This window comes from Medicago sativa, chromosome 8 (genome assembly GCF_051527215.1).
Source record: "Medicago sativa cultivar Bolivia chromosome 8, Bolivia_mono, whole genome shotgun sequence".
Classification (NCBI taxonomy): domain Eukaryota; kingdom Viridiplantae; phylum Streptophyta; class Magnoliopsida; order Fabales; family Fabaceae; genus Medicago; species Medicago sativa.
The window spans coordinates 92,014,011-92,039,350 of NC_140756.1; the positions used below are offsets into that span (position 1 = coordinate 92,014,011).

At 34.2% G+C, this 25,340-nt stretch overlaps 3 protein-coding genes and 1 long non-coding RNA gene across 4 annotated transcripts; 1 reads left to right on the forward strand and 3 right to left on the reverse strand.

Moving 5' to 3' along the window:
- Positions 1-381: 381 nt before the first annotated feature.
- Positions 382-6,698, reverse strand: LOC146903307 (uncharacterized). The gene is made up of 2 exons (XR_015023551.1): positions 6,366-6,698; positions 382-751 (listed from the first exon to the last, which is right to left on the reverse strand). It is a non-coding gene; the product is annotated as an uncharacterized LOC146903307 (long non-coding RNA).
- A 1,615-nt stretch (positions 6,699-8,313) lies between these two features.
- LOC146903308 (PMP3 family protein At4g30660-like) lies at positions 8,314-9,137 on the reverse strand. The gene is made up of 2 exons (XM_085737780.1): positions 8,949-9,137; positions 8,314-8,725 (listed from the first exon to the last, which is right to left on the reverse strand). The coding sequence occupies exons 1-2, from the start codon at positions 9,036-9,038 to the stop codon at positions 8,582-8,584; spliced, it is 234 nt and encodes a 77-aa protein (XP_085593906.1). The 5' UTR covers positions 9,039-9,137; the 3' UTR covers positions 8,314-8,581.
- Positions 9,138-10,102: 965 nt separating this feature from the next.
- LOC146903309 (ATP phosphoribosyltransferase 2, chloroplastic-like) lies at positions 10,103-15,215 on the reverse strand. The gene is made up of 10 exons (XM_085737779.1): positions 14,884-15,215; positions 14,675-14,788; positions 13,148-13,213; positions 12,940-13,047; positions 12,746-12,829; positions 11,586-11,687; positions 11,316-11,429; positions 11,149-11,229; positions 10,845-10,964; positions 10,103-10,410 (listed from the first exon to the last, which is right to left on the reverse strand). The coding sequence occupies exons 1-10, from the start codon at positions 15,124-15,126 to the stop codon at positions 10,315-10,317; spliced, it is 1,128 nt and encodes a 375-aa protein (XP_085593905.1). The 5' UTR covers positions 15,127-15,215; the 3' UTR covers positions 10,103-10,314.
- Positions 15,216-20,408: 5,193 nt separating this feature from the next.
- LOC146903310 (uncharacterized) lies at positions 20,409-24,903 on the forward strand. The gene is made up of 4 exons (XM_085737782.1): positions 20,409-20,535; positions 20,656-20,769; positions 20,860-21,188; positions 23,632-24,903. Exons 2-4 carry the CDS (start codon positions 20,673-20,675, stop codon positions 24,670-24,672), a joined length of 1,467 nt encoding a protein of 488 aa, XP_085593908.1. The 5' UTR covers positions 20,409-20,535; positions 20,656-20,672; the 3' UTR covers positions 24,673-24,903.
- The last annotated feature ends 437 nt before the right edge of the window (positions 24,904-25,340 follow it).

Here is a 25,340-nt window from a genome sequence, read left to right on the forward strand (position 1 = left end):
GACCAAATTGATGGATAAGAATATAGTTTATGGTCATTTTACTTGATTTTAATAGTTTATGAACCAAATTGATAAAATTGATTTTAGCAGTTGTTTTAGTGTTAACCTTTTGGGTCTCAAAGGAAATGAACCATGTTAATCTGGTATTCATTCGAAAAATAAGTAAAGTTTGGCAAACAAATTGTTCCACACAAAAATCGAACTTAAATTCTCATAAACAACTCATAAATTGGTGAAGCTCATTAACCACTTGCACTTAATTGTTTGGTTAAGTTATAGGGAATTTTGTTTTCCCCCCTACCAGCTTCTCACAGGCCCTCCACAATTCTAATTTTACCTCCATTTAGATTATATAATTTGAACAAAAAAACATGGCTCAAATTACACAATCTGACCCGTCCTATATATAAGCAAAATAAAAAACCACCCTCGTTTACACAATTACGAATTTTTGCTCTAAACTACTCTCGCACCATCCAACTTTCGAACCACCACACATTGTGTGATTTATGTGGGGTTTTTTTCTTTTCGAAATGATCACATTTCAAGCCTTTTCAAACATCAAACACAAAGTAAGGTTGCACTTTGGGAAGATGATAATGACATCAAATGATGTGTCCTGTCTGCTACATCTTTCCATCAAGGGTTGTGTGCTGGACCACGATGGTGATGTTTCCAGACCTGGGATAGTATAGTTGATGGCTGAGTTCTTAGGGGATCAATCAGAGGATGATGAGTACGATATGGGAGCCTGATGACATGCTGTCATTACGTAATTTTTAGGACTTATTGTGACATTTTGATAGAGTTCTCATGCAATTTATACTGTTCTGGAGTGCAAAAAGCTGAAATATTGAAGTCTGTTCGAAGCAAATCGCGCCACTCCAATTTCAAGCCGTGCTGCGATTTTGGAAGCAAAATTTCATCTTCCCTGTTTAAAGGAAATCGCGGCACGCCTATATACATGGCGCGGCGCGATTTTGACGTGTCAGGCCCATTACTTCTATAAATACTGCACTCTTTGGTGAGAACAAGGGTTACGATTTTGGAGAGCAAAGTGCGATTTTGAGACATCGGAGATGGCTAGAAGGGCGATTTCTTCAACCTTTTACCAATTCATGTATGTTTTAATTATTTCATTGATTATGCTATTTGTAAGCTCGATTATGAGTAGCTAAATCTCTTAGAGATTAGATCCGAGATGAATCTTTGTAACCCTAATTGACACATGTTGCTGTGAAACTCTATTTTGTTTATGAATTCAATTCTAGTTTATTCAATTCAATTGTTCTTAATGCTTTTTATATCTTGATCACATATAACTTGATTTTGTGAGAACGAATGACCACCGACCATGGCTTTCGACTTAGACCTAATGGAATTGTTCTAATAAACAGGGTTAGTCTAGGAATAGATAATCGTTTGTTAGTGATAACAGGTTAACGTTCGGTAAAACCTTCAAGAATTATTAGATCACTCAAGGGATTGGGGGCTGTAGTTTGAGAAGAGGGTTCTAACTCAAGGGATTGATTAGAGCTATTTTGTTAATCATCGTAAATTAGAAAAGGATTCATAACAAATAGGTGCAGTAGACCAATTAGGGGAACTTAGAGGATTCGAAGAATCTGATCTCATCTCTCTCTTATTTTCTAACCAAATCTTTATTTTATGTTTATTTACTTTTTACGCAAATCAAATCTACTGCCTAGTGGCAAACAAAATAACTTTTACACATCCTAAATATTAACCTTATTGCTGAATTGAGATTAACACAGTCCTCGTGGGATCGATATTTTTACTACTTCGATAGTATTTGGTACACTTGCCAAACTCCTATCAAGTTTTTGGCGCCGTTGCCGGGGACTGTTGAGTCATTTCAATTTGGCAATTACGTTATTATTTAGGATTTCTGTCATTTATATTTTTGTATATATATTTATAAAAAAGAAAAAAAATATTATGCTCTTTGTTTTCTTCTCATTGTACCGTGCTACTGAAAAGTTTATCCAAGTTTTGCAGCTATGATAGACAGGGTACTCCTCTATGACACAGAAGAGATTGCTAAGTTGCAGTATGAAAAATATATGCTATCTTTTAAGATCAAAATTTTGGACAACAAAATCTCGAGTTGTGGTCATTATGAGGCGAATTAACCAGGTAGTGATGGTGAAGGGAAGAAAGAGGTGATCAACATCGATTACAATACTCAACTTCAGAATATTTTAGATGATTTCTTGGTGTCAAATCAAGTTTTATTTGAAAAGTTTGATGTTCAGTGTGGTGATCTTGTTGAGAAAGCACATGAGTCTCAGAGGAAACTGGTTCAGATGGAGATTGAGTGTCACAAGGTTGTGGTGGAAGAAAATCCAAAAGTGAGGAGTGCTGACATTTTCCCGAAGTCTGAACAAACGGGGCTTAAGGAAATCACTCGTGTGCAGATGGTTGCTTGTCCTTCTCTAAGGTGGGAGAGCTTAAATTCCAAAGGTTTAACTGTGAGTGCATGGGAGCATCTACTTCTTTGTTGCAAATTCATGGAATTCCTACCAAACAAGAGGAAGAAGAAGGATGATGTGTTCTTTCTGACATATTTGCCACCCTAACAGTGGTTGAAGCGTCAAGCTCAATGACGTAAAAGAAAGCGCTTGGTGGGAGGCAACCCACTAGATTTAATTTCAGGTAGTATTTATTTTTATTGTTTTCAATATAAAAAAAAATATTTTCAACAATCAAACACAAAACAGGCAGGAATTTTTCTTTCAAAGTTTTAGTGTGCAAGCCCTGCCAAGAAGATTGTGATACAATACTGATGTTGTGTCACAATCTCCTCTTCAAAAAACTCTTGTTTCTTAAAAGTGGAAGTCCAGGAAAAAAATGCAAACTTTAAATTTTTTTATTATGTCTTCAAAGTCGCGTTACGATTGTCAAATCATAATACGATTTTGAAGTAAAACTGTCTGGACTTGACCGCTTAAATTGTATTACGATTGGGGATCGTGGTACGATTTCAGAAAAATTTTGCACCCCTTTCTGCCTCAGCGAAATTGCGTCACAGTGGTGACAATCGTGATACGATCCTTGTGATAATTTGAAAAAGGTAACCGTTACAAACTGCCATTGTACCACGATTTCCCAATCGTAACGCGATTTTGCAAGAGCCTATTAAAGAACCAGCAATTTCAGCATAAACCTCTTTCCATTTTCCTAGTTACTCTGCCCAATTTTCTCCAGGAACCCTAACCCACGAAAATCAACCCTTTTTCATTAATTTTTCATCTCCTTAGCATATCCCAACACCAATTCATCCAACATTCTTCATCTTCATCCATTTCAATTAACCAAAACAATCTACCCTTTTTCACACACTCTCAAACTTTCACACAAATGGCACCCAAACCACAAAATGTTTCAAAACCATAAACTAGACAACAAACCAAGCCTAAGACAACTACCACCCAACCTTCATCTAGCCAAAACAAACGCAAAAGAAACGTTGTCCCACCATCAAATGTTAACCGGTTTATTTCTGATGACGCAAGAGAATGGTTCGATTATTGCAAGAGTTTGAGGGTGATTTGCACACTCCTACTGTTCAGCCTATCACCGACAAGACCATGGATGTCTTTATGAAGAAGTATGAGGAAGAAAGGTGGTGCACCTGAAGCACCCCCACAACAGCAGCCACCTCAAATGGAGAGAGGAGAAGGCAGTCAACATGGTTCTTATCCGCCGATTCATCCTATGGTTCTGGAATACATGTTTACTTCTGCTATTTGGATGAATGAGACCTCTGATCTTATGTAGGTAAACCGTCCTAGGTTTTCCACTGAGTTTGCTGCAGAGGCACAGATGCATAGGAAGCAGATCACTGGCTCTTTCGAGAGATTTGACAAATCCCGCCAGCCTTCTTTGATGGGTTACCTGAGACTGGTGGTGATGAGGATGTGGACATGGGACTGGACCACTGAGGGTTCAGCTTTGCTTGTTTTAGTGTTTTCGTTGTACTTTTCTTTTTAGCACTTTGTTTATGTTTCGTACTGTTTTTATATTCTTGTATTGTCAAAGTCCGTTGAACTTGTTATTCCCCGTATTGTGATGAATCTGCACTTGTTTATTATTGACGAATTTGTTTGTTAGTTGACTCTTTACAGTTTAGTAACAGTTGTTTGATGAAACGGTATTCCAAAAGTTCTAAAGGAGGGGTGACTTGATTCAAAGGCGAAGTGTACGGCGTTGCTAGGTAGTCACATACTCCCAGAAATCTCAGCCATAAGGTTCATTGCCAAATTTTGTTTTTCAATTTACTTATATTTAGATTAGTTTTCCATGCAACTACATTTCTAGAACTTGCATTGTTTCTCTATTATTGATTGGTCTTTGTTAATTACACACTGAGGCAAAAGTGCTTGGTCCTGTGAGCCTTATTGAAGCCTACCCTGTTTTAATTTGTTGAATTTATCCTTTCTTAACCAATTGTGAGCCGGTAGAATTAGAACTTTTTGTTCGGTGACAAACTACATTACAAGCCTAGAGACTTTTAGGACTTGTCCCTTAATGTATTTTCTGAGTTAAGGCATTGTAGAGTGTTGCTAAAGATTAAGTTTGGGGTTGCTATTAGAATTTGCAACCAGCTAAGTTTGGGGGGGGGGGGGGGGGGGGGGGGGGGGGTACTAGAGAATAAGAGAACAAAGAATGTTTTATCATGAAAAATATACACAAATATGGTGTATGAAAAAAAAAATGAAAAAATGAAAATGAATGCTGAAAAAGGGACAAAGCATTGAAAATCCGAGTAACTTCAAACTCGATTGTCCCTAAATGTTAAAAATATTCTCTAGTACCTTTGCATTGATTGTTATTCCACAAGGGGTGAATGATTGAAGGATTGAATTTTGTGCTTTAACTTCCGTAGGAAAGCCTAACTCAAATTTTGTGTAGCCTACTTATCCAAATATATCCCACCTTTCACCTAAGCCCCGTTATAACCCTAAAGACCTCAAAAGTGTGTAATGATATTGACTTTGATTGATGTTTAGAAACTTTTCAAGCGTATGGTAATATGTAGACCTGCATGTCGACTGGTAGAACCCTATTTCAATTTGATGCGAGCAGTTGTGAATTGGTGGATGCGAACAAGTCAAACTAGCTCATCTTTAGCTAGAAGGAGAATGAACTTTTGGGTACTATCGTTTTGTCAGGTAACTGTTATTTTACTGTCGTTTGTCACTGTTGCAAGCAAATTCCTTGAGGACAAGGAATGGTTTAAGTTTGGGGTTGTGATGACATGCTGTCATTACGTAATTTTTAGGACTTATTGTGACATTTTGATAGAGTTCTCATGCAATTTATACTGTTCTGGAGTGCAAAAAGCTGAAATATTGAAGTCTGTTCGAAGCAAATCGCGCCACGCCAATTTCAAGCCGTGCTGCGATTTTGGAAGAAAAATTTCATCTTCCATGTTTAAAGGAAATCGCGGCACGCCTATATACATGGCGCGGCGCGATTTTGACGGGTCAGGCCCATGACTTCTATAAATACTGCACTCTTTGGTGAGAACAAGGGTTACGATTTTGGAGAGCAAAGTGCGATTTTGAGACATCGGAGACGGCTAGAAGGGCGATTTCTTCAACCTTTTACCAATTCATGTATGTTTTAATTATTTCATTGATTATGCTATTTGTAAACTCGATTATGAGTAGCTAAATCTCTTAGAGATTAGATCCGAGATGAATCTTTGTAACCCTAATTGACACATGTTGCTGTGAAACTCTATTTTGTTTATGAATTCAATTCTAGTTTATTCAATTCAATTGTTCTTAATGCTTTTTATATCTTGATCACATATAACTTGATTTTGTGAGAACGAATGACCACTGACCATGGCTTTCGACTTAGACCTAATTGAATTGTTCTAATAAACAAGGTTAGTCTAGGAATAGATAATCGTTTGTTAGTGATAATAGGTTAACGTTCGGTAAAACCTTCAAGAATTATTAGATCACTCAAGGGATTGGGGGCTGTAGTTTGAGAAAAGGGTTCTAACTCAAGGGATTGATTAGATCTATTTTGTTAATCATCGTAAATTAGAAAAGGATTCATAACAAATAGGTGCAGTAGACCAATTAGGGGAACTTAGAGGATTCGAAGAATCTGATCTCATCTCTCTCTTATTTTCTAACCAAATCTTTATTTTATGTTTATTTACTTTTTACGCAAATCAAATCTACTGCCTAGTGGCAAACAAAATAACTTTTACACATCCTAAATATTAACCTTATTGCTGAATTGAGATTAACACAGTCATCGTGGGATCGATATTTTTACTACTTCGATAGTATCTGGTACACTTGCCAAACTCCTATCAGAGCCGTAAACAGTGTTCATGCAGATTTTAGCTTCTTGATAACATAATTTGGGAGTCATCTTCAGGAAGCAGCTACAATCAAGATGGATGGTGATAACAAGGAGATGTAGTTGAACCAGGACAAGGTTGTTCAGATATATCTATTTATTTGGTTGGATATCATTTTATTCATTGACAAGAGCGCCACCTACGTTTACGTGACATATCTGAAGTACCTCTGTGACCTTGAGTTGATCAGTGATTTTTCATGAGGAGTGGTTGCCCTCGCATACTTGTATAGGGAGCTTAATGTTGCATGTTGTTTTGAGACCAAGCACCTGGCTAGATACGCGCGACCCTGGTTACGTATAACAATGAAATTGTTATTTAGTTAAATGTTAAACATGATTGTAAAAGGTTTTGTAATGATTGGTTAAGTTGATGTTGGCTTGGATTTTACAACAATTTGAGGGAGACAGACATATGGATTTTCAACATGCTTATAGGGAGGATCCACACCTACATGCTATGATGTTCGTTCAAGTGACGGGTCTACATGGCACCGATCCACATAGAATGCACCTATATCACATCATATTTATTGATTGTCTCTTCTACCCGTACCATGAATATCACTAGACATAAACTATTTTTATAAAATATAAAAATCTATGTTTTAATAAAAATTCATATATTATATATTCAAAGTGATCTATTTTTTTTTTCAAAGTGATCTATTTTTTTTTTTTTTACAGATTCTTATAATATTATAAACATTTATGCAAAAACTCATTTAAAATTTCAAATAATACACATTTTGACTGAAAACAAGATCTGAAGCGGTAATGAAGAACTTTTGAGAGTGTAAAAGTCGAAACAAAATGTTAATAAGACTTAAACAAAAAGTTGTAATATTTATAAGGGGTAAATAAGTTTTACGTCCCTATAAATATAGCGAATTTTGATTTTAGTCCCTAAAAAATTAAATTGAATGTTTTCATCCTCACAATTTTTTATTTTATTTTGGTCCTTAACGGTCAGTTTATGTTCATATGAATGACAAGATTATAACTCTTTTATGTTCAAATTGTATCCATGTTATGTTCGTTTATTATGTTCAACTTTTACATATTCATATTATGTTCAAAAAATGACAAAAACATATCGATTAGGGACCAAAAATAAAACAAATTTTTTTTATGAGGATGAAAACATCTCACTTTATTTTTTTAGGGACTAAAATCAAAATTTGATATATTTATAGGGACAAAAAACTTATTTAACATTTTAACCCTTAATTTTATTATATTTTATTTTCTTGCAAAACTTAGAGACGCAATGCATCATAGTAGATTCCTGGTTTTTGAGACATCCGATAGGCAAAGAACAGGTAATCCTGTGAAGAATTAAGTTCAATCAATCAATAAATACATATATAAACTTATTCTGAGTAGTTAATCAATTAACAAGCAAGCCATCAACGTTACTTCATCGCCCCTAATCTCTATCATAAACTAGATCAAATATCCATATCATACTTCGGCATGGAAAACAAATCCAAACCCGGCCGAACCTGCCCTAGAATTAACGGAAAAAAACCGATTTAACTATGGGAAGAACATGAATTTTAAAAAGTAGGGGGAAGGCGGGCGTGGTTAGGGGAAAGTGACACCTGCCCTGCAAGTTGTGATTGATTTTAGTTAAATGGTACAATTCAATTATTAGTCTCTGATGCTATGAAGATATTAAATGCGAAGATTTGTTTAGACGTTTTGTTTTGTTAAAAAAATTACAATTTCTAGATTTGAGGGTGGGGCAGGAAACCCGTCCTCCGTTGGAGGTGGATGTTCAATTATCATTTCGGACAAAGTTTGGGGTGGGGGAGATACAAACATACGGAGGCAGGGATGTTAAAACCGGCCCTAACCCGCCCCATTGCCATAGAAACACACTTTATATTATCTTCCACAATATAACTAACCACTTTATTTTCATAATTTGATCACATAAGTACTCGCTCTTACAAATAACCAAACAATCAACAATCACATCACCATATAATTTTCTACATGAATTGAATACTTTGAGTTTGAGATCAGTACCAGTTTTCGAGTAAACCACAATGAAACGAATAATGCAAATTCCATCCAAATTGACCTAACTCAAATCTCAAAGAGAATTACAACAGACAAGAATAATAAAATTCAAGTGGTGTCGATTACATAATCAAGAGTTGAAGTGCTAGTATTGTGATTGTGCATACAAAGGACGCCTATATTCATCAAAGTACTGATCACGATCAATAAAGATAATGGCATAGAGAGCATAAATTATACCAGGAAGATATCCTAGTATTGTAAGGAGCAAGCAAATAATGAATTCAACCTGCACAAATTAAAATAATTTCATTAAAATCATGGATCTGTCCTGTCACTCACAATGATTGTAATCATAAAATTAAGTAATTAGAATATCATCATAAATTTGAGACTGATAACTGTATAACTAAAAAATCATGAAAAATTGGATTTTGGATGTGAAAAAGGAAAAAAGAAGTAAAAGGGTAGATCCCCATGGAAGTGATGGAGAGAGAGTAACATAGACATACAGTGCAGCAACCATGGCGGAGACAAACACCCAAAGGAGGGAGCAACACAGCGATCATAATCTCACAGCAAATTTCACAACGTGAAGGCATTTTTTCTGGCTTCTTGTTGGTTGATTATCCCGCGATCCAAACAAGAACAAGTGATGATCATCTAAAGTTTAGGTCAACACGTTTTATTTTAAGATAACTTCTGTGAATTAATAATGTTTAAAATATACTTTTTGTCGTCATACCAAAAAACATAAATCATTATCATTTTCTCTTATTTCCTTAAAATAAAAACTCAATTTGGTCCCTCTCTTGTTAAAAAAAAAAAAAACAACTCAATTTGATTTCTTAAGAATAATTAGATTAGCTAAATGACCTGAATCTTTTTTAGTTTAATCAAGATTTTCACTGACTCTTTGAATCCCACAATACTTATAATGATTAATATTTATACTTGTGCGTTCGAAGGATATCGAGTTTAAAAAAAGACTCACTTTGGTTTCTTCCAATTTCCTCGCGGTCCATTTTAATCTCTCATAAAAATTAATATTCTAATTAATCTTCCTTAAAAAAAAAAATCAAATTAATCTATCACTTTTTTATACGAAAGACAAATCAATCCCTCTTTAATTTTGACGTATAATAACAGAAAGATTAGTTTATCTCTGAAAATTTGAGGAATTAATTTGAATATTTGTTTTGGTTTAGACAGCAAGAAAGGTACTGAATTTAGTCTTTAATTTTACAGTTATACGTGTTCCTGGCTGGCTGGGGGTTTGAATGTGTTTTGAGACAAAATAAATATAAAATCATATGTAGTTGGATTGAGCGATTGTATTGAATAAGTCAGATACACGTGGTTTAATGGATCCGTTGCCAAATTACAACAATAGCAAAAATAATCATTTACTTATAAAGTCGTGGACCTCGTGGTAACCTGATATGTAAGATATATCCTTCATTTATTTTGTTAGTTGATTAATTAATGTTGGTCACATGCATCAAACTTCATTTGAAAGATGGCCAGCTCATTGGTGTAGATGGGTAGCAAATAAAATCAACTAAAAAGTTAAAATTACAACACCATACTTTAACTCCCACAACAATTGTTGAAGTTAAAACTTCAATTCCGCATCCCAAATTATCTAGTATCAAGAGAGAATTAATTGAAGAAAAGAAACTATAGGCTTGCTGCAAAATTGTCAACATACAAACTGATGCAGAGGTGGGAATTTCCTCTGTTATCGAGCAGCAAATGAAATTTAATTTCAGTTTGTTATAGTTCTTCTGCATTGATAACATCTTTAGGGAGAGGGGAAACAGGAAAAAAAACTCCACATACTGTAAAAAAAACTCCATAAATGGAACACATGTATGACTAAAGCCCAAGTTTAGAAAGGAGCTGACGCCATCTAGGAGTTTCCTCGTCAAAAATATAGGTCAAGGGTGATACAAGAACTCCGCTGCCTCCAATCTGCATCACATGAATGTAGCCAAAAGAAATAGGTATGAGAATCATGATAAATAAGAAGAAAAAAATATAGTTTTAATATGCAGTTCAAATAGTATGCATCAATGCAGTGCCATTTGAATGCCGACCCCACTTAGTGGGATAAGCCTTGGTTGTTGTTGTTGTAGTTGTAATGCCATATGAATATGATAAGCAAAAATTGAGAGGAGTCCAATAACTTATAGTCATGCTTGCCATCGCCAAGGGCAACAGGTCAGGGAGTCGCATAAACTAATAATAAATCAAGAATCCATACAACTGGTTTCTTTGCATTTTTCCCATTCAAACACCCGTGTCTAATTTCTTTTTCCTAAGTTAGCCCCATTAGCTCACAACCATCTTCACATGCTTATAGAAAATTCAAACTCAACTGCTTTGACATTAGTTCAAAATCTCACCGCTCTCAGTTGCTGTATAGACTTGTACAGTGCCTTCTTGGGCACACATATGACTATGGCATAGTAGTCTGCTGATACCTTTCCATCGCGCTTGCAGAAAACAGGACTTACTGTGGGTCCCTGTAGATAGACAATCAAGGGAGACTCTTAAAATTAGGAGTGGTAAAAGAAAGATTGCACTACTCACTATCACAATGCATGGTATAGATCAGATTTTGTACTGCAGAAAGCAAATACAGAAAGGGAGAAGATCCTCCCCTAAAATGAATTAGGGTTGGGGAAAAAGATTAATCCCATATCACACCTGCAACCCAGCTAACGATGGTTGGCTCAGTACTCTCTCAGCCACTTCCTCTGCACTACTTCCTCTCATGTTTGCTACAACCTGTCGGATTTAGCATTAGAAAATGGAACAAAGAGAAAGGAAAAAACTGGTGAGGAGACGAGGAACTATAAATTCTATATATGCACCGTGAACTGCCCCATAGCCCTCAGATGTGCCTCTAATCTTTCAAGCATCTCATGAGTTGTTTCAAGTACTCCTTTTCGTCCGATCAATGATTTCCTGCTTGCAACAAGAGCAGCCTGAAAAGTGTTCAATTATCAGAGTGAAACTAAAAACGACAAGGTATGATCATAAAAAAAAATCCAACAAGACATGAGAAGCAGCATTTTCCAGGCGCCTTTTAAAAAAACAGCAGATCATGCTAGTTAGGGTCAGAAAATTTGATAATTGCTAACCTGACTTTCCAAAACAGTTCCACCTTCAATTTCCTTCAAGTTATTTTCTTTCAACGTTGTTCCACTACTTACAAGGTCCAAGATAGCATCAGCAATCCCCATCTAAATAGAGAAAAGACAAACAATTATCTAAATGAATAAAAAAGGTCATCTCCAACATATGGCAGCAGCATCAATGAGATGGTGACGGTCACAGAGAATGAAAGAAATTAAATACTTCTTTTCAAGTGTAAAGATAAAAAATATTGAGAAAAAGGTAAACAGGGAAATATCTTATACGGAAAGAGGATATAACTTCTATAAAGAAGTTTCATTATTTTCATCATTAATAAACTACAACGATAAATGAAATTCACACTACATAGATGTTGTCAGTTATCACTAAGAGCAGAGTTCAATGGCAACAGGCCTTGGGACCCAATCGTAAAACACAGACTCAATCTCACATCACTCCCCCCTCCACATAAACCAGAAAAAAAGAGCACAATGCCAAGAAACCAGAACTTCTTCACACAAAAAAAAAAAAAAAAAAAAAAAAAGAAAACAAAGAAACCAGAAATTTATAATTAGATCGGACTTCTCAATTCAATGGGGTCCTTAATTTACTCAAACAATGCTACTAAAATCAGGAACGTTCACAAATGCCGGTCAACATGGCACATAAAGCTTTCCGGTGAGAAAATATAGATGGGAAACGACAAAAGCGCCTAAAGCTTATTATATCTTTCAGAACAAAAAACGAAGTTTTAATCAACACTCAAGAAACCTACAATTTATAATTCTTGACTTGTCATCTTTGAATACAGAATATTGACTACTCTATGTATATCTAGCCACAAATTAACCAACAAGGTAGAATGTATCTTCAGTTTTTCATCCTATGAAATTTGAAGATAATATGTTTCAGCCGTTAGACATTAACGGCATGGTTATCTTTGATTTTTGGGATCACAGAAAATATTCAACCATGATTAGTGTATTAAGCTATACAGCAAAGACAGAATTTATCAACAACTATAGCAGTCAAACTCCTTCCAAATCCCAATAACTATCATTTGATTTAAGTCATAACTCATAACAAAACACAACAATCAAATATATGATTTAGAATCTGAAAACATACAGGAATAACTTTGAATAAAACAAACACTATCTCTTACCGCAGGAGCTGCCTCCAGTGCTCCGTCAGCAGTCGAAAATGCCACATGCTTAATACCATTATCTTTCATAAATTTAGGACCCAGCTGAAGAGTAAGAAGGAAACTCAGATCAAACTTTCTCTTTTAAAACGAAAACAACAGAAACTGTACCACAGATAAAACTTCAAAACATCAGTTAAATGTGAATCACATACATAGGTGAATCCAGTTGCAACTCGCAGAGGCTTATCTTCTGTCCATTGAGGCATTTTTGCTAGCTCCTCTAGTGAATTTACATTTTCAAATATTCCATATTGCGGAATCTGAAACAACAGGGGTTACTTAAGAGAGTTAATTGCACAAAACAATGAAATCGATAGGAGTATAATCTAGCAGTTTCATAAGCATGTAATTTCAACTCACCGCAATGGATAAACGACAATCACCGTACTCCAAAGCCTCGTGGACAACGATAAGATCTTCATTGCCCTGATAAAGGATAATTGTTATAAGATAAAAATATTGATTCTCATGGATATCCCAGAACATTGTTCTGCAATTGCATTTAAGCCGAGGGAAAAGCAAAGTTGCATGATCAGGGCATACAAAAAAGATTGTGGATATTACTTAGATAGACAACATACAAAAAAGAAACACGCAAGTAGAACCGCCGATCAGGGCTAAAGCACACAAAGTTGCATGAAACTTTAACATGTTCAGAGATATTCTCCATGATGACCAGAGATAGATGTTTCAAAGAAGAGCAAGCTGATCTTGTAACATTTCTAAAATTATGAATACGACTAGCATCCTCAATTTCGGACTCATCAGAGCTGTGGGAAAATAACTTTTTACACAGAATGTGAATAGTCACTACTTACTGGTCTCAGTAGGAATTATCAGTGAAGTCTTATTCATGTTAATTGTACTAAATATAGGATAAGAATGTTTGAATTTTAAATTTAGCGGGAATGTTTGATGTCGCTTCACTGGGAAAGTTGGCATAATGGTTAATAGGTTAGAATATCGAATTGCAGTTAGTTTTAGGTGCAGAACCGGGATATGCTATTCCTTTTTTCTATAGAAAACGATTTCATCTGCTATCATCAATTATGAAAACCATGATAAGCTTCAAGTGGAGTTACCGCCTTGTCAAAGCATCGGAAGATTCATGTTTGCGGTTGGGTCTAGAGGTCTCCCAATTTCAAGGTGGTTTATTCTTCGTGTGGTTTCGAGCTAAGATAGTGAGGCAAATTCAGATATTTGGTATTGCAGGGAACTTTTTACTTAGTTAATATTTCTATGCTTACTATGAGAGTAAATGAAAACAATATGCCACAAATTCTTTCAAATTTCGGAGGGGGTTAAATTCCAAAACCAAAATTTATGGACTCTAGTTGCTTTTACCGATGAAAATTGCTTCACCATCAGTAACAAGTCACATATAGAGGCTATAGTATCTGAGACGTCGGCTGTGCTGAGTGAACATTCCCAAAAAAATGCAGGGCTTTTACCTGTGGTTAAATTGGGGGAAATGAAGCTATTTCTACTAGGAAAAAGATAAATTCTAAGAAAATAGAAGGTTAAAAGAGTATATGATACTGCTGCTAATGCGGCAGCAAAGAAGACTGTGAAGAAACGGAAACGAGAAGGTGATCTAGTGCTTCTCTGAATAAATTGAAGGTATGTATTAATTTAATTTTAAAAAATAATTGTATTAAGCATGTTCAATGATTTCCCTTTCCTAGTAATTTTGTATCATTTGCCACATGTAGCGTAGGCTATGTAACCGGAAAAAACAATCACATTAATTGGGAACGGTAGTTGCTTCAAAATATGAAAAAATTTCCCTGCTATGAATCTCCTCCTTCCCCTTAGCCCATACATTGAAACATATAAAAGATAAATGTAAACAAATCCCAGAAAAGATAACAAAGAAATTATTTGGACCTGGCCAAATTCAGTGAGTATATCGAGTCCGACAATACCAAGATCAAGATCTCCAGATAACAATTTTCTAACAATGTCTTTGGGTCTTTGGAACCAGACTTCCAAGTTTGAAATCTGCAGTGTAAGATTGAAATGAAATGAATAGTTGATATGATGAATTATTATTATAATGAAGAGAAGGTGAGTGAGGTAGTAAGTAATTAATTAACCTGAGGAATTTGGGCAACATACTGACGTGGATTGACCTGCTTGACTGACAATTGACAATCCTTGAGAAGGTCGAGTGTATCAGAAGACATACGACCTTTACTGGGTAAACCCAGACGGATCTCTTGTCTTCTGCTGCCGGAGGAGATTGTGTTGTCATTAAGAACTTGATGATGAGTCTCGGAGGAGATTGAGGCGTAGCAGCAATAGAGAGGTAAACGAATTTGGCTCATCATCGTCAACATTGCTGCTGCTGCTGCAAGAGGAACGACGCTGATGATGGCGAAGCTAAAGTCTGTGGATTAGTGTTCGATTGAGACACCCCGGTTTGGTTGGGTCTTTAATTTTGCTTTTAATTTAAATATAAAGAATTTGGATTTTGATTCATTTAATTTTAAGCCAACCAAAACAATTCAACACATACATTTACCTTCCATATTTTACTAAAAAATCCTTTGAGTTGTGTATTTTTGTTACACACAAGTTCGGTTCTACCTACGGTTTGCAACTACGAGGATCTAATCGAGTAGTCGTGCAAGAGCTATGACGACTCTTTGACAAACATTGTCATTTCACAATATGACGTTGCAATGATTATGGTCTCTTCAAGCACAATTTTATGCATAAAATCGTTACCTTACTCAAACAACTTTCATTGGGTTAAAAAAATATTTTATACAAAAAATAACCCAAATACAAATATAGTTTTACACTTCTATGTGTAGCACCCCTCTCCTCTCGTCGTGTCTGCACTTTGAACGCACCTCACTCTCTAGCGACCACGAAATGCGGCAACGCCTCTTCTCTCTCACTTTCTCAGTCGAATCGACATCATCGCTCCCCTTCCCTTTCTTCTCTAGTTCACTTTGTCGTATCATTCGTCATCTGATTCCCTTCACTTTAGGTTTGTTTGTTTGCTTAAAAATTATCATTTAATTCAATTCAAGGTTGGTTAAAAAAAAAATTAGGTTGCTTGCTTAAAAATTGGGAGAAAATTGAACCCTAGAAATCAAACATTAGGGGAAACTTGAACCTTGCATATCCCATGTTGCTTGTTTCAATTTCACGATTTTCATCATTATCATTTATAAACTTGTTATTAAAGTTGTTAAACTTGAACACTAGAATTCAGTAATTGGGGGAAAGTGACTTTATAAAGAGAGATAAAAAAAATCTTGATGTTCAAAAGTTTTAACTTTCAAATATAGAATTTAGAAGTAGAAAAGAAAGCTATAATCCTTTAATTTGGTTTGTTGATCAAGTAATTCGATTGCTTTCCACTCTCAAATAACTTTACTGTGTCATATAAGTTACTTCTAACTTCTTACGGAGGAATTTACCATTACATATCAGTTCTCATGTCATATTTTTAGTTCATCCATGATATTTTGACAAGAGGCTATTCATTTTGTGTAATTTCTCGGTAACGTTGTTACTGTTTTGATGAGTTAAGAGCATAATTCATGTCGCAGATTCCTGTTATATTGTATATGATGAGAAAAGAGATTCTAAAGGAAGTTCTTGAAAATGGGAAAAGAAACATATCTTGAGAGCATAACAAAAACTATTGAAGAACATAATGAGAATTTTCTTCAAAAGATGTGGGACATGCTTTGATAGGTAGGTTTCATATATTGGAATGATTCAAATTGCTTTAGTTTTTTTTAAACTCATTTATTTTCTTCAAGGTTGTACTAACTCGTTTTAATGTATTTTTGTTTCATTTGTTGTAAAGTATAAATTGAGATTATTAACATTGAGGTCCTTGCCAACGCTCTTCAATCCTATTCCGAATATAATGTAATAGAGGTTTGTTTAACTCTTATTAAAAAAAAAAAAAAGAGGTTTGTTTAACAAACAGAAGGATATTTATATGGTTGAAATGAAACATTAGTTTAAAATTTCTTAATTTTGATATAAATTGGGTATGACTTTTAAGAATTTCAATTATATATTTTAGTTAGTACAGTATTTGTCGCACCCCCAATATTTTGGGTAAGATATGTCACAGAACATATCATGTTTCTATCCAATCATACGTATCAAATGAACTCTAAATAGTGTCCTTGTTAGCCGGACACACTGATATTTACAAAATGAGGTAAAAAAAGAGATACGAAAAAATTCTGAAACATATATTTAAGGATATGGCGAGGTAATGTTGAAGAGAATGAATTTGCTGCAACTCACTTTGTATAATGTCGACACCATTTAAACATGGTGTGAAGCATGAGAAGAGAGTAGCAGAAAAAGTACTTTTAAAGCTACGGTTAGTAGAAAGAAATGGATGTGGTGGAAGCTGTGTGATGTTTGTTTTATCTGGAATCACATTTTCGAATAATTATAAGAGGGGAATGTAATAACTTTATGTTGGAACACTAGTTAATTCTAGTGAAGAAAATTGGAAAGAAAAACACTATAAAAAAACTAGTGTGTGGGTGTGACTTAAAAATGTCCCACATTGAACGGTCACCCCAACTAGTAAGTGTTTATATATGGGAAAAGTGACCTCCAAGGGTGTGCCTTTGGGGTACCCAATTTTGTGAACGGTTGAACGCTTAAAAAAAAATTAATATATATTTTTTTGTCACTTGAAAATGTTAAATTAATTAATTTAATCATTATCCGTAAGCGCTACGCGTAACAAATAAATTTGTTACGACCCGACCCGATCCAAAAGCATATCCATAAACTTCCGGATATATCCAATTAAGAAACAAAACGCGTTTGCTTAAGGATTAAGCAGACTAATCCCCAAGTCACTCGTTTTTTGTTACAAACTCTCCCTATAAAGGGAGAGCTCGCCCCATTTGATTCTTTACACCGAAAATTCACAGTCGATGCTTCCTGTGTTTTTTCCTCTCTTCTCCCTCCGACTTGTTTTTAACAAGTTTCTTCTGCTTCTACTCTTTTCTGTCCCTTCGGTATTAAGAGTGTTCTTAAGACCATAGTCCCTTGGTCTTAAGTTCATAGTCCCTTCGATAATATATGATTCTTCGGAATATAGAGTACTATTAAGATCATATTAAAGAATGATCTTAACAGTATATATATATATATATATATATATATATATATATATATATATATATATTATTTTAAAGAGAAATGGTGGTATCACCATATTTGAGTGGTCGTAGTGCCATATTCATGTTTTGGAGAAGTTAGAATGGTGGTAACACCATATTTGAGTGGTCTCAGCACCATAATAGAATGGTAATAATACCATATTAATTTGAACGGTTTCGAATAGAGCGGTTACGTACCGTATCGAGTGGCTTCGATCAAACGATTGAGCCATATTTTGAGGGTGTAATTCTCGAACGATTTTTCTACAGTGCAGTAGTTAATCGAACAGTTGTAGCTGGGCTTGTTTTATCCTGGAGGCGGCGTGGTTGATAGTCTACCTTGCACAACTTTGGGTAGTGCCACGAAACGTCTTAAAGAGAGCGACCTGGTCGTGACTCAACCTAGTAACAACTTCGGTAGATGATAGAATTTGGAAATTCAAATTTAATAGTTTGGAAATCCAAAAACAACACTTTATTTGTCCAGAACAAAATCTGGTGTATTGGTTTAGTATCACATACAGGAAAAGAGCAATAGATAAATCTCTTTAGGGAACTCGCTAAAAATTGTTCCATGCATGGACCCTCTCTAGTGGACTTGTGGTAGAATTTTTTTCACTTTCACTTTTAGCTAATAATAATAACTTATCATTTCTCTTTTCTCAACTTTTCCATCGTATCTCAATTTTCCCATTCACTTGCTCAATTTTTTTTCAATTTTTATGAATGAAAACTAATTATCCGTGTTTGACATGGATAAATTATACTTTATTTATTTATTTTTTATTTTTTAAGGAATGGATCAATTATACTTGTGTAAAGATAAATATAGATCAATTTCAAAAAAAAAATCCATATAAATATGGATGTAAAGATAAATATGGATAATTTATATAAAAGCAACGTGTTTAGTAGTTACCAAAAAAAGGAATAATTTCCTTCAAAAAAAGAAAAGGAATAATTAATTTTTTACGGTCAATCAAAAATTAATTTTATTATTAAATAATGAAAAGTTAAAATTAGGTTTGAATTAATAATTTCATAATATTATATTAAATTATTAATTAAATTAATAAACTGAAGAATATATTGACTAAAATAAATTTTTTGGTAAAACTTTGACTGAAATAATTTAAAATATTATCTTTTTTTTTTGACAGATATTTTAGAATATTATCTTAAATTACTTATATTGAAATAAAATTGGACTATCATAATTTTGTTTTATCTATTTGTTATACTCGGCCCACTTCATTGTCTACTTGGTCATGTTTACTATTCCCTCCGTCCCGGATTAACTGAGCCATTTACTAAAAAAAAGTGTCCCAAAATAACTGAGTCATTTCAATTTTCAATACTACTTTCATCATTCCCAATTCAATATATTCCACTTTTTCCCCTTTATAACTTTAATTAATACTACTTTCATCATTCTCAATTCAATATATTCCACTTTCCCCTTTATTTATACATTTTTCTTAATAAGTGTGAAATGAGCCAAGGGCTCAATTAATTCGAGACGGAGGGAGTATCAACTTTGTCTTAACCTGTCACATTTACTATTAACTCGGTAAAACTTCTTAAAACCTCGAATAAGTTTATTGTAAAATATTTATTTACAGAAAGAGAATAAAAAATTTATGAGACTCAATAAAATATGAGAGAATTATTAAAAACATGGTGATTTTACCAAAAGCAGGCCACCCTAACAAGAGTATGAACAACCATGTCGCTTGTCGTCAAATAAATTTCACCTCGAAGTTGGAATGTAAAGATAATATAGAAATCACTGAATAAATTTCCCCTCAAAGTTGGAATGAAAAGAAAATATAAAAATAATATATGAAGCTATTACATTAAATTTGGAGGCTTCTTATCTCTGGGATGAAATACAATCAACCAAAGTAAACAAATTTGTCTCAAAAACCATATGCGTCCATCCTTTATTCATAGCTAAACGGATGCCTTCTATAAGTGTCATAACTTCCTTAAAAAAAAAAAAGTGTCATAACTTCTCCTTCAAGAAAAGTCGTCTAAGAGATAGACCAGAAAATTTAAGCCATTAAGAATCCTCCAACCTCTTCGCGCACACAACATCCAACGGATGTAAGATTTATAGAATCATGGAATGTCGTGTCGACATTGCACTTCAACCCTATGGCACGCTTCTCCCGCCTCATTCTGGATCTATTGACCGGGGTCGCAGTTCTTCGCAAACCAAGAACGGTCTTCGCCCCATTCCATTGTCGCCAATTATTTAATGTTTGTCGTCCAATCCTCAACGACGATGCCCAAACATTGTTCCACACAAAATCATTACGCGCCGCCCAAACATGCCATACCGAGATGCCGGCCCCGCCATATTTAGACAGTTCTTGGTGTGAATTAACTTTTATTTACCGTAAGTATGGATTATATTTTGTGAGAAAATAACGCAGCTTTCTCTCTCCGTATCTTTCTGTGTTATTTTTTTAGTTTAGATAAAAAACGCTTTCCTATATATATTATGCTGGTCTTCTTCTTCATATAACTATCAATCAAACAACCCTATTTTTCGTTTCTGCTCTGCACTCGACCCTACTGCGGGTGAGTTTCATCCCCATCAAACAATATTCTTCTCTATGTTATGTTTTTAGCTTTTTTCAATTCAACAACGTTATTAGCACTCATTAATTAATACCAGTTTTGTTTCTCTGAATATTTTAGTTTCAACCTTTTGTTCAATGGAGTTCAAATTTCGTGCTATCGACAACATCAATCCATCAACCATGCAGCGTTCTCATCCCACCGTCACATATCTCCCTGATCGATCTCTTCCAAGTAATTCAATCTGAAAATCCTTTTTTTTTTTTTCTTTTTCTTTTCCTTTTAATTATTATATTTATTAATTTTTGTTATGATGATGATTAGTGGACGGTGGTTTTGCTGGCTTCCGAGCACCATTGGCCACCAACGAGGCGGCATTACGACGAGAGATCGAGAAGGAACAAATCCGGCGGGATATGTTGCGGCGGATTGAGTTGGAAGAGGAAGTAAGGAGGGAGCTTGCAATGGAGGGGGCGTTTGGAACTATGCAGCAGAGGCCTCTCAATTCTGTGTGGTCAAATTCTACACCGATGATGATGAACCCTGTTGCTGCTGCTGTTGCTGTTGATGATTCAAAACCACCCTTGACAATGGCCCCTCCTGAAATCAAACATTCTCCAAAGACAAGTGACAAGGACAAAGTTATTCTATTGGTCAGTTTCATAACTTTTTCTATTCTCTTCTCTTGTCTGTGTAACTGTCTTTGTTAACACCGTTATAAAATAAAATTGACCCGTTTTAAATTCATCTTTTTAATGGTCAACATCTCAATTTTTATTTTTATTTTTAAGATATGTTTTACATAACTTAGAGACTTGATTGAATCGAGGATGTGATGGTTTAAAAACTAAATTAACAGTTTATTTTCTTGAATTCTATCATTTTTGTCCTTTTTTAAATTTTAGTCGTTTGATTTGATTTGAAGAAACCGGAAATTTAATCTTTTTACTCTTACTCTCTTACTTGATCCATATACTACATAAATATGATAACATATTTTTAAATTATTTCAATCCGTCGAGTTAGTGCATGTTTGGTATCATGGTAGAATCATAGTGACACAGTGATTTTACCAAACACAACATATTGATACCAAACAAACAATTATTACTCGTTCAATTACCATTCTATCTCCTATTTTTAAAAACCACTAATGAACTAATTTAGTGGATTGATAATAATTTAAAAATTATTTATAATATATTTATCGTTTATGGACTAAATGAGAGATGATGATAATTTAAAGATTAAATTGAAGATTTTGCACATAAATTGTTATGGTTGGTTCTCTTGTGATAAATCATATAATAGTACAAGAGAACCAACCATATTGTTCACTCTTATTATATTAGTTGCTTGTATTGTTGAATCAGACCATTACAAGGCCTTCTCTTCTAGTTTTGATATCTTGTATGCATAAATGTTATTTGAACATCAATTTAGAGCAAGCAAATTTACAAGTTTTGATATCTTCTCTTCAAAGATTAATGCATTTTACACACATGTTTAACACACTTAAATGAGCGGCTAATGTGTATATCAACATTAGATAATTCATCAACCATAAGCTGAATTTAATTAACTATAATGTTAAGCATTATTAACCATGATTCAATGTGTTCTAACTATGTAGATTTAAACATTTGAAAATCAAGGTTAATCGTGTTTAAAATTATAGTTCATAAAGTTCATTAGATGGTTAATAAGCTGCAATACTTGATATATCTATTAACCAAATCTAACACTTCATTAACCATGTTTGTGAATTGTTTTAACCATTTAAAAAGTTGTTGAATTTTATTATCTCAAATTGATGTTCTTATAACGTTTATGATGTGCATTAACTAGATATTGTTAATGTATTTTCTTTTGACAAATTAAGCTATTGTTTTTTGTTTGATTTAAATATGTATTTGACCCTGTAAATATATCTTTTTTTTATTTTTAGTCTCTTTAAAAATGTTTTTATTATTTTGGCCTTGCAAATATACCATGTTTTAGTTTGTGTTGTTATGCTTTAGCCCTTCAAAATTTAACTATATAGGAATTGGTCATGGTATTATGTAGAATATTTGATTTTGATCATTCTAATATTATTGTGATAAAGGACTATAATAAATATTACAACATATTACAATGACCAATTTATATATGAATAAATTTTGCAGGAATTAAAACAAAACGACCATGAATAAAAGTAAAACGGATATATTCGCAAGGTCTAAAATCAAAAAAATACTTGTAAAGGAACTAAAAACAAAAGATAATATATTTGCAAGGATCGATGAATATTTGTGAGTAAACTGTCAAATTGGTCCATATCTTTGTAAGTCATTCTCAATTTAGTCCCTGACTTTATTAATATTTCAAACTAATATCTGTTTATGTCAAAAGTTTCTCAATTAGATCCTTGTCTTTATGTTTTTGTCACATGACGGGGGACCTAATCGAGAAACTTTTGACAAAAACAGGGATTAGTTTGAAATATTAATAGAGTTTGAGACTAATTTGAGAGTGACTTACAACGACACAGACCAATTTAATAATTTACTCAAATATTTGTATGGCGTAAAAAAAATAGAGAGAGGAGACGATGCTTCAGCTCCAATCTAAGGTATAAAAGACCTTAGCAATAACTAAGGTGAATGCCTTAAACAAGGAAGGTTACTTGTATTTGGTATCAACAAATCAATGAATAGAAGCTAGCAAGTGACCCAAGTTCTTGCTAGACTACATTTAGTTCAATCTCAAAAAGTGGAATGCATGAAGTCTTCATGTATACATTGAGCACCTTATTGCACACCATCATTCAATAACTTGCATTATATCATTATCAAGAAGAACAAACCTACTAACTCAAGCATATATTTAAATTTCATTAGTTTCAATTTTGTACATTTTTTCTTAGATAACTTAGAAAAGTGAACTTTGTTGTGTAAGTAGATCAACGATGGTATTGAAATTGTTTGTAGGGTACTCGGATCCTCGTGCGATTAAGATAATGCGATATTAAAATTTGAAAGGTTGTGTATTTGAATATGTAGTGAATGTTGAAGTTTAACATATGATGTTTTATTTGAGTATCCCAATTTGCAGGCTAAGCCAGACCCCGATCTCTATGGTGCAAAGCGAAAAGCAGTGACACCTGATGCTCCTAATGATGAGCCTTATGAAATTGGTATGAAGAAAAAACCAAAGGAAGAGTGGAGTTGTGAACTGTGCCAAATCAAAGCCACGAGTGAGAGTGGCTTGAATGCTCATCTGAATGGCAAGAAGCACAAGGCCAAGGAAGCAGGACAAAAAAGGAAGATTGACAAGTGCAACAGGAAAAGTCAGAAAACTGCTGAAAAGATTACTGAAGCGGTTGTTGTTAATACAACAAAGTTAGGGGTTGATGTAGAAACAGATCAACAAGCTCCTCAACCTTGCTTAGCTTTGGAAGTCATGAATGAGACTATGGTTGATAAGGGTCTCACAAAATCTAAAAAAGAGGAGCAATTTGTGGAGATGATGGTTGATAATGATGTTACGAAATCCCATAATGAGAAGCTTATGGAGATGATTGTTGATAATGGTGTAGCCAAATTTGAAAATGAGGAGCAGCTTGTGGAGATGGTTGCTGTTAATGGCGTAAATATAACATCCTCCAAAAATGAGAAGAAGCTTGTGGATATGGTTGCTGATAATGGTGTAAGTATAACAACATCCGAAAATGAGAAGAAGCTTTTGGAGATGAAGGCTGATGAGGATATAACAGAATCTAAAATTGAGGAGCAGCTTGTGGAGAAAAGCCAAAAGATAGGTTTCTCCGAGTGTAGAAGTGACGATGCAACCAATGAAGCATGGAAGGAAAGTGCATTGACAAAAAGGAGGAAGGTTGGACGTTTATGGTGTGAGCATTGTCAAATTGGCGCTTTCTCACAAGCTGTGATGGAAGACCATATGAAAGGGAAAAAACACATAAAGAATATGAAGAAACTCCATCAAAAAATTGCAAGTCCTACATCAACATCCTCTATATCACAAAAAACTCATTTGTTGATCAATGATACAGATGGTGTTAACAAAGAAACAGACCAAGTAATGACACTTTTAGGGAAAGGAGAACCAATACTAAAGATGGAAAATAATTTTTGAAATTCAGATGAAGTACATTGGTGGCTGAATCAAGAGGAATTGGAACCTATGAAGGACTGTGAGTACATGCAAGGTGTTATGTTGACTTTTAGCAACTTCATATCTTTGAAGTTTATTTACAAACATTTTTAATGTGTTTTATCATTGATTGTTGATGCAATAGATCCTTACATTATGACTTATTTGACCCAGTGTTTCTGAAATTACTAGGTTATATCTTTCATTACATGACATATTTTGCTTATCCACATATCGTAGTTTGTTTGAAATCATTAACTAACATGTCAATGTAATGCAGCTAGGGCATGATTTGGTTCTATCCCAGTTAGACATGCTCATTAGTCATTAATCTAATGTGCAAGCATATTAATATCAAGTCAATGCTCCAAAAAGGTTGACTTTCTTTTCTTCTATAGTTAAGATGAGTCTGGCACTGTCATTTTTTTAGCTAACTAATGAAGAAAACAACTCTAATGGATGATTTTCTTGAAGAGCTGAGCTTGTATATGTGCTTACCTTATCGAGGCCAATATGCTCTGTTCTGATATAAAACGAACTTTTAATGTTTACTGGCTTCAGGAGCCAAGAAACTACTCAAATCAATCACATATTGATAGTGAATACTGAATACGCTTTTTTAGGGAGTTAAATCATTTAGATGAGTTGGA

Coding starts and splice junctions, on each gene's coding strand:
- LOC146903308 (XM_085737780.1), bottom strand. CDS start 9,038: ATGCCTTCACGTTGTGAAATTTGCTGTGAGATTATGATCGCTGTGTTG. Junction 8,726..8,948: donor TCCGCCATGGTTGCTGCACT/GTATGTCTATGT, acceptor TAATTTGTGCAG/GTTGAATTCATTATTTGCTT.
- LOC146903309 (XM_085737779.1), bottom strand. CDS start 15,126: ATGTTGACGATGATGAGCCAAATTCGTTTACCTCTCTATTGCTGCTAC. Junction 13,214..14,674: donor TACTCACTGAATTTGGCCAG/GTCCAAATAATT, acceptor ATCCTTTATCAG/GGCAATGAAGATCTTATCGT. Junction 13,048..13,147: donor ATTGTCGTTTATCCATTGCG/GTGAGTTGAAAT, acceptor CTGTTGTTTCAG/ATTCCGCAATATGGAATATT.
- LOC146903310 (XM_085737782.1), top strand. CDS start 20,673: ATGGAGTTCAAATTTCGTGCTATCGACAACATCAATCCATCAACCATG. Junction 20,770..20,859: donor CCCTGATCGATCTCTTCCAA/GTAATTCAATCT, acceptor GATGATGATTAG/TGGACGGTGGTTTTGCTGGC. Junction 21,189..23,631: donor AGGACAAAGTTATTCTATTG/GTCAGTTTCATA, acceptor CCCAATTTGCAG/GCTAAGCCAGACCCCGATCT.